Here is a 12,965-nt window from a genome sequence, read left to right on the forward strand (position 1 = left end):
GTTCATCTATGAAAAAAACCTAAGCAGAAGTATAGCATCCAGCCCAAGCGAGCACGTGCAACCCACGTGGCGTTAAAGTCGAGACAACCAGATTCGAAACAAAGGACGGCAGGAAACCAAAGATAAGAATAGATAAGTACTCTCACTTATTCTAGCCCTTTTGAGATTGACTAACATTTAAGAGAGCGAAAATTTGAAATTTGTATTAAAAGAAAGAGTGAAAAGTTTAGATCTGTAAAAAATGACTATGTTTTCTTGAAGCGAACTTTAGGAACTTTCAACCAGATAGAGATTTTATTATGCTTATTCTGAGAGATGTTATAAAGTATGATAAAGTGCCTTAATGTTAAAATGAATTGTAAATCTTAAATGTAATGTGTATTGAGTTATTGAAATATTGAATTTTGCTAATATTCTGAATTAATGAAAAAATGAATTGTAATCATTAATGTAATATGTATTGAGTTATTGAGACATTGAATTGCTGACACTTTGAAGTAGAATACTAAAGTTAATTTAATACTGAGAGAGTGAATGAAAGGAAGTGATTTAACTTTAGATTTCATGATCAATTTAACTTGTATAGCATCACTAATTGAATTTAATAAATGTTTGATTCTTTAATTATATGTGTTTCTGATCATGTTGACTGACTCCGACCCTTCATAAAATATCGAACCTGAGTACGTGTGAGTGTGCGGGAATACCCCAATTGAAAGTAAGGGCACGACTACAAATAAGAGTAAAATTATGCCAGAGAGCCCAGGTTTCTAGAAATTTAATTATATTACTAGCAACACCTGAAATTCTATAATTAACCTAAAGGCAGTGTCTATCTCTAACTTTTAAGCTCAGGCTGGTGCAGTAAAAAAATAAATTTGCTTGAGTGATCAGGATAATATATAGAATTCAGGGAACGGGTAATCTTCTGGTGGCCCTTAAAGGTTACACTATCTAAGAAGGAGCATAAAAGAAACGAGACGTAAGGCTAAGCTTATTACTAATATGGATTGCATAACAATGACGCAACCTATTTAACATAGAAACACGCAAGATAGAACTTGATATTGCGACTGTAATAAGAAAGGCTAATATTAAATGCGTTGTCCCAATATATCAGGGAGAGAGAGATACAAGACACCAACACCACACTCTTTGGTCACAGCTCCTTATTCTTTATTTGGAGCAAGACGTAAATATTTGCATTTACAATACTATCATTCTTTTGTAGAAGCCATAATTTTCAAAATTTTATGAAACTGAATAAAAGTTGTAAGGACTAAGATGGTTTTAAGGCTTATTATGGTGGTGCATGCTACTATAATAGTGGGTACCTGTAAAAAACTGCACAGTTTATATATCTATTTTACCATTATCACACTACTGCATATTCTTCAGATTTTTATTACTATTATTACATGATACTGCCAAGGAGTATTTACAGAGATATTTACAATATCTATAGTGCTTAAGCTGTAGGTTCTCCACATTCCTTAAGCACTATAGCTTAAGGAATGTGGAGAACCAACCAGGGCTTCTGACCTATCAATCTTCACCTTCTCATGGTGCACCCCATTAGGTATCTACCTGAATACTGAATGAATGGAGATGGGCAGGAAATTTGGGATTTAGCTGACCAATTGTATTCATATTAACTTAAATCATAATGCAAATGATGGTATAATATGACAGAATTTCATGTTGACTGGGGCACTGCTGGGTTAAACAGCAACGCAAGGATGAACGTTGTTCCCTGAACAAGGATGAACAGCGAAAAGTCAGCTACTGGAACAAATTCCAGAAGACATCAATATTAGCAGAATTCAAGATTGGTACCATCAACATAAGAAACATGAATGGAAAGAAAATGGAACTAGCAGAAAAACTGGATAAGTATCAGAGTGACATAAAAGGTGTGACTAAAACAAAGAAGACAAAAACAAGTGAGATCTTTCTGAGCAACAAATATGGTATGGTGCAAAAAAAAAAAAAAAAAAAAAAAAAAGAGTACTGAACTTTGATAACCATTTATTCCATATCATAATTATTTAGTACCATTTTTTTTTTTTTTTTTTGCACCATACTGTATAAGACATTATATTCGGGCAATTAAATTCAGGGAAAAGGAGTAGCTATAGTATTCAACACTAAACCTCATGATGAATCTTTTGACTCCATGGAGGCTTGAATCATAATAATAATAATAAATACAAAGATAATCATCATGAATGGCAGGCAATAATGAGTAAAGTGATTTCTGCAAATATCAAAATGAGGAACTAGAAAATGAGACTTATTTGGGCCTATGGTTCCACAGAATGTTCTACTAAGAAAGAAACAGAGGAGCAACTGACTCAATGGAAAAGTAAAAATTTTTCCTTGTTAGAGACCTAAACAGCAGAGTTGGAAATGATTACCAGAAATGTTTTGAGAAAATTTGGAGAAAGCAGCAAAGCTAATAATAATGGTAAATACCTGATGGATTTCTTTTCAGAGCATGGACTAGTTATTACTAACACCATGTTCCAACATAAAAATGTTCACAAATTCACATGAAGAGAAGACACGAAAAATAAGAAAAGTCTCATTGATGAGACTTTTCTTATTCCATGAATGAATCCAGCTTGGTGAAGAACAAGTTGAATCTGGCCAAACAGAGGGTGTCATGATCAGATTTTCACTTTAAACAAATAGTTGAGAAAGCATGAGAATATAACAAGGATCTGTATTTAAGTTTTGTAGATCTGAAAAAAAAAGGCATATGATGAGGTATTAAGCGGAAAGATATTCAAAATACTACAGTTATATGATGTATTATGGGACATTATATCAAGCAATATCTGAGTTGCAAGTCTGCAGTTAGAACTGAACGAAGTACAGGAAGATACTTTAATGTCAAACTAGGTGTGAGACAAGGACATACATTATCTTCACTGTTATTCATCATCTATATGGATCACATTATAAAGAAAAGTGGTATTAAACCTGATATCAATGGATATGTTAATCTCTCTACTTTATGCAGATGATGTTATTCTTCTAAATAAATCCAGCAGGATTCCCTGACTAAATTATATAACTGCTGTGATAAATTTGGTATGAAAATTCAGCAACAAAAACACAAAGACAATGAAAATAAGTTGAAACATTGGAAACATCAACTGCCTCCTGAATGGAGAACCTACAGAACAAGTAAAACATACCAGCTATTCAGGCAGATGTTTTATTGAAGATGGCAAATAAAATATGGAAATAGACAACAGAATTAGCAAAGCTAGTATGGTACTAGGTCAGTCAAATAAATTTATATGGAATGAGAGAGAAATTAGTCAAAGCACTAAATTATCTGTATAAAAGCCAGTGTGTTCAAAACCAATTCTAACTTATCGATCTGAGAGTTGGTTAGGAATAAAACACTTGACCAAGGACTCTAGACCACAGATATGAGAGTTCTGAGAAAGATTAGGGAGTGAACAGATGGCATCAATAAATTGATGCCATCTGTTCACTAACATCTGTAACAGAACAGCAAAACCACCAATACCTAATATTACTCCTTATGATAAGAAAGCTATCCGCAACTTACGTAACAACAAAGACATTATAATAACAAAAGCCGATAAAGGAAATTCAACGGTCATTCTCAACTCGAAAGATTACTTTGATAAGATTAACTTGTTACTAGCAGACATTTCCACTTACCAAGTTTTAGATAAAAATCCTATCATGAGTAATCATCTGGAGACTAATGCTCTTATCCGCAATATGACCGGTTGGTCGGATGAACTTAAAAAACAACTTAAATCATTACATCCTATTACTCCATGCCTTTATGGGGCTCCCAAGATTCATAAAGAAAACGTACCTCTTCGTCCAATAGTTGATGGAAGATCCTCACCTACATACCTACTAGCAAAGCATCTGGCAAAATTAATGAAAGGAACAATTAGACACACAGAAACCTACATTAAAAACTCTCAACAATTTGTAGAAAAAATCAAGAGTATTAAAATATCAGAAACGGACATTATGGCTAGTCTTGATGTAGTGTCCTTATTCACTAATGTACCGATCGTAGAGGTGGTTAACATTCTGAAAGATCTTTTCCCTCAAGACATCACACAGCTGTTTCATCATTGCCTGAAAATCAAATTTCTTCAAATTTAACAACACTGTATACAAACAATTACAATTGGAAGGTCTAGCCATGGGTAGTCCTCTGTCACCACCATGTGCAGACCTTTTTATGGAAAAACATGAAAAGGATATTCTTTCCACCATTGTACCAAAACCGTCAATTTGGTGGAGATATGTCGATGACGTGTCCATCATCTGGAAAGATACCATGGAAAACCTTCTCGTGTTTCTGAACAAAATCAACTCACTACACAATAAGATCAAACTCACTATAGAACTAGAGAAGAACAAAGAACTTCCTTTTCTTGACATCCTAGTGAGGAGAGAAGAACAATTTCCAACTGTCCATTTACAAGAAACCCACAGATACTGGTAGATATCTACATTATTCGTCCAACCATCATAGATCACAAAAACACAGCATCATTCACATGCTCCATAATGGAGCCTTAAGGTCTATTTCAAAAGAAACAGATGTGCAGAGAGAACTGTCACTAATAGCTAACACTCTATCTCTTAATGGATACCCTTCTAACATTTTAAACAAATGGCTATTTAAAGACAACAACGTGTTACGGTGCCCCAATATGTGTCCACTGCTGTTATTCCATATATTAATTCAGTTTCCACAAAATTGGTGAGAATGTTAAAAGCTCATAACATCAGAGTGGTTTTTAAACCAACTACCATGATCAGACAAATCTTAAGATCACCTAAAGATGAGGTACCTTTCTTCAAATGTCCTGGAGTATATGAAATTCCATGCACGTGTGGCCTTTCTTACATTGGTGAGACTTCTAGAAGTTTTGAAATAAGACAGAAGGAACATGTGGGGAATGTCAATCATAATAGAATCATCACATCTGGTTTAGCTCATCATTTCTCAACATCTAATCACTTTATAGATTGGAAAAACAGTTCTATGCCTTACATCGAGAATGACTACAGATACAGAACTTTAAAAGAAGCAGCTGTGGTACTAAGCACAGGCAATAATTTAAATAGAAATCAGGGTATTATTCTTAAAGACATATGGAAAAATCTCATCATCTCTCTCAGTTCGGCAGAATTACAATATGCAAAAAACTACACAACACGCAGTCATGTACCGGAATCTGACTGAAGCTTTCGAACACATGCACGCTTTCAAACAGAATGATCAAATGTAACGGCCTAACAGTTACTAAAGTGTATGTTTGAAATGTAACTTAATGCATTTGTTTTCACACCAGTTCAGCTTTGAAAATGCTAGACAGTGGCTAGTGAAACTTGTTGGCTCTTTGTATATTTTATCATTTATCTTCTGGTCTTTTAATAATAAAAGTTCTTTAGAGTAAAAAGTAGCTAAGAAGACAAAAATATAAGATATGATAATATCGGAGTCTTGACAGATAACAGATTGATTTGGAGGAAAATTGTTGATCAGAAGTTAGTAATGATGTAATAACTTTTCATATAGTACATTCATAATATCCTGTACACCTAGGGTTGCCACCTGTCCCGAATTAGGCACGACATCCCGAATTTTAAGAAAATTTTCAGCGTCCCGAATTACACCTAAGCGGAACAACTTATATATTTAAAATACAAATATTATTAAATCACTAATACCGGTACCAATGTATTCAATCTTTTAATTTTTTATAAGGTTAGAATTACATATTCAACTTTGGCTTTATCATTTTATACATTTAGAGGAGAGGAAGACTTTCATATTCGATAAGTGTGTCCCTCTTTGAACTTACCAAAAGGTGGCAACCCTATGTACACCCCTTGAGGGAAGGGGTGTACATAGGGAATAATATGTCAGGAATTTGATGATAATATGAGGAATACTGTACATTTGTGAAAATATTTAATAAACAAATGATGACTAAAGCCATAATTCATTTAATGATTATTCCATGAATTGTGACTTTAATCATTATTTTTGATCCAGGAAATAATCAGGCTCATTGAGGGACGAGGTGGAGATTGCAAAGGAGCAGTTTGGCTTCATGTTTGGTCGATCGACAACGGAATGCTATCTTTGGGTTATGGCAGATGATGGAAAAGTTTCGAGAGAAACAACAGGAGCTACATCTGGTGTTTATAGATCTGGAGAAAGCATATGATAGAGTGCCAAGGAAAGAAGTCTGGAGCTGCCTGAGGGAAAAGAAGGTACCAGAGAAATGTCAGGTTGGTGCAGGAGATGTACAGAAATGTGAAGACAAGAGAAGACATGCGTATAAGAGATAGAAAGTTTTCAAGTGACAATGGGTTTGAATCAAGAGTCAGCATTAAGTCCGTTCCTGTTTATTACTGTGATGGAGGTTGTGACAGAAGAGGTGAGAGAAGATGTGCCTCGGACAATGTTGTATGCAGATGACAATATGATGTGTGCAGAATCAAGAGAGGAAGTGGCAGGTAAACTGGAAAGATGGAAAAAAGTACTGGAAGAGAGAGGCATTAGGCTGAGCAGAGGTAAAACAGAGTACATGTGTTGTAAAGTGGATGGTAGTCAAGAGACAGATCTGGAGCTGAAAAGAAATGTCATTAGGAAGGTTAGTGACTTTAGCTACTTAGGTTCAACAGTGAAAGAGGATGGAGAGGCTGAGAAGGAAGTGGGATGCAGGATACAAGCTGGATGGAGGAACTGGAGAGAGATGGCTGGAGCATAATGTGATGAGAGGGTGCCAGTCAATTTAAAGGGAAAAATCTACAGGACAGTGGTGAGACCAGATATGACATATGCTATGGAAACTGTAGCCCTAAGGGAAAATAACATCAGAAGGATGGAGGTAGTGGAGATGAGAATGCTTAGGTAGATGTGTGTTGTGACAAGAAAGGATCGTCTGGGAAATGACTGTGCAAGGGGAACGGTGAAAGTTATGAATTCAGGAGCAAAGATACAAGGTTAAGATGGTTTGGTCATGCGACAAGGACAAGTATGCGGGAAGAAAGGTCATGAAGATGGATGTGCAGGGGGAGGAAGAAGCATGGGTGGACAAAGAAGAGATGGAGGGATAAAAAACTTGGAGGATACTCATTAGGAATAGCGACCCTACTCGAGTGGAATAAGCTAGAAGACGACGAAGAATCAAGATTGAGCCTTTCATAGGTCAACTTAAAAATATTCACTGAAGATGCACTCATAATGTTACTGGCAACTTACTACAATCATATATCATGAGAAGAATTTAGGCATCACATGCTTCTTCACATGCACCCTTACTGAGCTCCCAAGGAAGAACCCCCAAGTTTTTGTGTTCTCCCCCTCTCCTTATAGAATAGATATCAGGCATTTTTTGATTAGAATTAAATTAGGATAAAATAGGATTAAAGATACCAAGAAATTATATACTTGGTTTTAATCCTTTACCCAACGAAACTAAACAATGTTTTGCACATTGTTACACCCTGATACCTTAAGAATGTAGAATTCCAAGCTATCATGGTGTAACATGAAGAGCCAATAAATTAAAAACCCTGCATAAAAGCTAATAGCTAATTTAAATGAATTATTTAAAAGAAAAAGAAATATTCTTGCATCCAATAAAATATATAAAATATAAAGGTGTTTGTTGAACTAACAAAAAAAAAAAAAAAAAAAAAAGGAAAGAATATATTAATGTTGTGATATGATATAAAAGAGAAAATTTAACTAAATAAGACAGAAAAGGATTAGTCATAAGATATGGTATGTGAGAGGCTAGAGATTAAAATATTAAGTGAATTCATAGAGAAATTTTGGAAAGGGGATATTAAGTTAGAGGCTAGCACAAGAAAAACAACAGACAATCGCTTAGGGTCAATTCCCGGATTGAGACATCGTTACGGGCTTGCCGACCAAAGGACGTTTGGCAGAAAAACGCCACCCTAATTGGTCGGTAAAGTCGAGTCAAGAAAGGAGCGGTGAAAAGAAGTTAAAGAAGGTGCCGTTAGGAGAGAGAGTATAAAAGCGTTAGGACCCCCCCCCCCCCCCCACGAGGCTTTTTTTAGACCTTAGGGCTTTTTGGCTTTTTTGGTTCTGTTCCCGGAGAGTTCTTCACGAGCTCCTTCGTATAGGTTTCACACGGTTTTCCTGAGTGGCGAGATAGGGGTTATATCTCCGTCGTCACAACACGGAAATGAAAGTGAGCGGGATTTCGATTCCGTACTTCCTATGTAAGAAGTGAAGAATGCCATATAGTCAAAGAAAAGAAAGCATATTCTTTGTGTTTCAACTCCAGTGACAACTACGAGAAAGGGAAAGAAGTAAAGAAATCGATGTCCATGTCGAGAGCTGTACAGCCGTTATATAGATGATTCAAAGTCTGTCCTAAGTTATGAGAGGTTAAGACCACGTAAGCATAGCTCAATTCCAAAAGGAACGTAGGAGAAACAGATTATCGGAGAGGTTATACCAAGATAGTTCGATCAGAAAAAGGTAGAGGCCCATATGGAAAAATCAAGAAAGAAAGGTACTGTAAAATATATCTCGTGTTAACTATAATTCACCTGTAATACTTATCATTATTCTAATACTGAACTGTTGAAGTGACCAAGGAAAAAATTATACTAGGACTTTAGTATCTGACAGAATATAATGAAAGTAAGCTTGCTAACATGAATATTATATAAGCAATTACGTGTCCTAAGAATTTTGCATGTCCATTGTAATGTATAGAAAATTTTAGATGTCATAGTTATGTGTTAGTCTAGTAAAAGACTTAGTTAATCTACTTAAGTTTGGATAGTTAAACAGTGTGAATTAATCTTATATGTCCATGTCATATGAAATTATGTGTAGAATTTGTTATGGCGGCATGATCGTGATACCCATTATAGGATCATAGCCTAATTACTTGCGATTAGCTAATGTTACTTTGTAAATATTTAGTATAGCATTGAATTGAGTAATCACAAAAATTGAATTGTACCATGTTAAAGATTTTAATAAACCTTTGTTCAACGATAAAAAAGTTGTCTGAAATTGCTGTCCAATGCACCACTTGAAAAATATAAACCTAATCACGCGGGAAATTAACATGGTCGCTGCCACGCTACTTCGGCATAGTCTGTTCCCGTACGCCGAGCAATTTCACTTCTTCAAGGTCAGTACGGTAATCTCGTTGCTGGCAGTAAGCGTCCTACGAGTATACTCGTAGTTGGCTTGTGCAGAGCATACCTTCTATGTGAATACACAGTTTTGATACTAGTTCCACAAGCCAAGCATTTTCACTTCTTCAAAGTCAGTACAGTAATCTCGTTGCCGGCGGTAAGCGTCATACGAGTATACTCGTAGCTGGCTTGTGGGGCTGGTTTACTAACTACGAGTATACTCGTAGTTGGCAGCGAACGTGTTAATGTGTTAAGAAACGAGATAAAGTGTCACGACTGTAACATTGTTTCACTTTCAGACATATTTTGGTTCTTTCTCCTTGTTTTTGTATATAATATCTCAAACCAAATATCCCAAAAGGTGCAGTATAATACAAATATTAGGGGTACTAAGGGGAGAAATAACTTAAGTATTAGTAAATTTTTTGGTGATATCTCGAGCATAGATAATAGTAGAACATAGATCAGAGGAAATTACTAGTTAGAATAAAAATCATAAAATGGGACACAACAACATGAAATATATTCACATTTGAGCTACTTGTATATAGATGCTAACAACTTTACATCACTTGCCTTAATATGTATCCCATAATACAAAGCACACACCCTTTCTGATGTGTAAAGATGCTATCCATAATGGAAAGGGCCGTTACCTAGACTGGGAGAGATATGAAGTAATGCAGAAGTCATATATATCTCATATATAAGTAGCTAGACCTTATTAATAAAAATCTCTGGATGAGAGAAAGATGTTGAAAGTTTTTTTTTTTAACTTGGTTCAATTATACTAAAAAAACTTTCAACATCTTTCTCTTATCCAGAGTTTTTATTAATAAGGTCTAGCACCTTTTAGGTACCTGTAAATATATATATAGATATTGACCTCATGCATACTGCCATTGTGCTCCGTTCAAACCAAGATTCAAAAATTCAATAAAAAAAAGTAGCAACAAATCCACAAGCCAATAATCATGCAGACTTACTAAGTTATCAAAAATAAACAATAGTATACTAGAATGCAAGCAATATCACCAATTATTACACAAAATAGCACTTCTCTTTTCCAGAGCTCTTTATTGACATATCTTTGGTTCAAAATGAATAGCCTAGCATTCTTCTTCTTTTTCTCCTACTCCTCCTCCTCTCTTCCATCATCTATGTGGATGATGATGAGGCCGGATGAACTCTTTCCACTTCTGTCTGTCCCGGGAGAGTCTGAACAATTCTGTCCAGTTTGGTGTCACTTGTTGTGATTTGGTTTACAGGTCCTCTTTTATTTTGTCTATCCATCTAATTCTGGGCCGTCCTTTGGATCTTTTACCTTCCACCGTTGTATTCAGGGCTTTAAATGGTAGTCTTTCTGTTCCCATTCTGGTCACATGGCCAAACCATCACAGTCTTCTTTCTTGGATTTTGTTTATTATTGTTATTTCTTGTTTTAGTCATTTCCTTATGTCTTCGTTTCTTAGTCTATCCAGCAGAGATACTCCAAGTAACCTTCTTAGCCAACCCATTTCAGTAGTTAATATTTTTTTCACTTCGGCCTTTTTGAGATTCCAGCATTCATTTCCATAAAGGAGTATTGGGAGGACCATTGTTTTGTAGATTCTTACTTTTGTTACTTGTTTGATGTCTCTTGACTTCCATATTTTATTAAGTCGTCCAAAAGTTTGGGATGCTTGACTGATTCGTCTATTTATATATCTTTTGTAATTTCACAATTGTACTCAATAACTCCTCCAAGGTAGGTGAAGTTTTCTACCTGCTCTAGATTCTTACTATCAATTTCAATTTTCAGATTGGTGCTTCTTTTTCCTATTTGCATAATTTTTGTTTTGTCTATATTTTTGTTTAATCCAAATTTTATACACTCCTCCTTTATTTTATCAGAAATTTGCTGCAGATTTTTCTTCTGTGTTTGCAAGTGATGCAATGTCGTCTGCAAATTTTAAATTTGTTACATTTTTCCCATATATTTTGATTCTGGAGTCTTCATTGTTTAAGGCCTTACTGGTTGCCTCTCCCAGTGTAAGAGATTGAACAGGTCTGGTGACAGATTGCATCCCTGTTTTACTCCACTCTCTGTGTGGAACCAGTTGGTTAAGGTGTCCTCCATTCATGCTGCACTTTCAGATTTCTCATACAGATTCTTTATTATTCTTATTGGTTTGTTGGGAATTCCAAATTCTTCCATAATTCTCTTCTACGGATTGAATCAAATGCCTGATGAAAGTCTATGAAATTTATATAGCAACTTTGGTTGTACTCTAGTGTCTTTTCTATTAGCTGTCTTAAGGTGAATAGTTGATCAATTGTGCTTCGTACTGGTCTAAAACCTGCTTGTTCTTCTCCTAGTGCTACTTCTATATATGGCTTAATTTGTTTTTGGAGTACTTTCATAAAAACCTTACTCAGAATACTGAGAAGGTTAATGCCTCTGTAATTATCACATTCTGTTTTATCTCCTTTTTTGTATATAGGAGTTATAACTAATTTGGTCCAATCAGTAGGCACTGCTTCATTTTTGTAGCTCCTTTCAAATAATGTTTTTCATGGTTTCAAAAGTTGTTCCTTTCCTGCTTTTAAGAATTCTGCATGTATTTGATCAATACCAGGTGCTTTCCTAGTTTTAAGTTATTCTATGTTGTGTGCTACATATTTGATATTTGTTTCCTCTTCCATTTCAGTGGCTGGAATAGTAATATCCTGGGAGCTGTTTTTATTATATAAATCCCTAAAGTATTCTTCCCATCTGGCCATTCTTTTTGTTTTACTTTCAATTAGCTGTCCCTCTTTGTTTTTGATCATTATCATTTTTGTTGTCTGTAATGGTATATAGCCAGTATAAACTGGAGGAATATGATGCTCCCAAGTCAGTGGAACTGTGTGTGAGTGAAATGGCTGTGAGAAGGGAACTGATGGAGTTTGAAGCACACACACACACACATATATATATATATATATGCATCTTTTTTGATGAAGTTTCTAAAAATATCTTTAGGAATAAATTGCTGAATTCAGATGAATGATAATGCCTGCAGAATTTTACTTTCTTTCCTTCCTTTATAATCTGTCCTCCATTTTGGTCCAAATGTACAGAAATATTTGAGCCTTAATATAATGCAAGAAATAACAGTATCTCAAATTTGATTGAAAAACCAATTCTTTCCCTTCAATTTCTCCAATTGGGTTGAAGAATTTAGAGGATTTTTAAGGATTATCCAAAGCAGTCATATTCTAAATTTCGTCAAAATTAGTTGACTAATGTAACTTGTAAAAATGTCTGCATTTGATACAATTTATTTTGTTAAGTGTGACTGCACTGACTCTCTCAGAACTGTAAGGAAGCATTAAAAACAGCATTATTCTAAATCAGTTGAATGAGGCAACTTTTGGGGATGGCTGCAGAAGATGAGATGCAAACCATATTCACTTTATTCTGAATGGGCTGAATTTTTCAGAGTACCCTAAGTGAAGTTAGAAACAGCCACATTCCTAATGTAATCAAATTACAATCAGTTGAATAATGCAGAACTGTAGAGAAGGAAGATAACTGTACTTTTGGGGTAACTGTACTTTTTGCCATTTTCACCTTCCCCTGCACAATTTGATTCTTCAAATTTAGAAGGCAATTTTATCGAATATCTCTGTCAACGGAAGGGGCAGATCAATAACATTCGACATAGAACAAAAATTACAAACAGGAGGTCAAATTTTAGTCAAACCATATCAGGACTTTTGTG

At 35.1% G+C, this 12,965-nt stretch overlaps 1 protein-coding gene across 5 annotated transcripts in view; it reads right to left on the reverse strand.

Annotated features, from left to right (window-relative positions):
- rad50 (DNA repair protein rad50) overlaps window positions 1-12,965 on the reverse strand; it is a 664,851-nt gene that overhangs the window by 34,092 nt on the left and 617,794 nt on the right. The window contains exon 35 of one of the 5 annotated variants that reach the window (XM_090396856.1): window positions 3,856-3,921. The exons of the other annotated variants lie outside the window; for them this stretch is intronic. Coding sequence (XP_090252982.1) covers window positions 3,899-3,921 — 23 coding nt within the window. The 3' untranslated portion in view covers window positions 3,856-3,898. Of the gene's footprint in view, window positions 1-3,855; window positions 3,922-12,965 lie in introns of those variants that run through there. 5 annotated transcript variants of the gene reach the window in all.

This window comes from Typopeltis vanoorti, chromosome 8 (assembly GCF_054136105.1).
Source record: "Typopeltis vanoorti isolate ZY-2024b chromosome 8, IOZ_Tvanoo_1.0, whole genome shotgun sequence".
NCBI classification, from domain to species: Eukaryota; Metazoa; Arthropoda; class Arachnida; order Uropygi; family Thelyphonidae; genus Typopeltis; species Typopeltis vanoorti.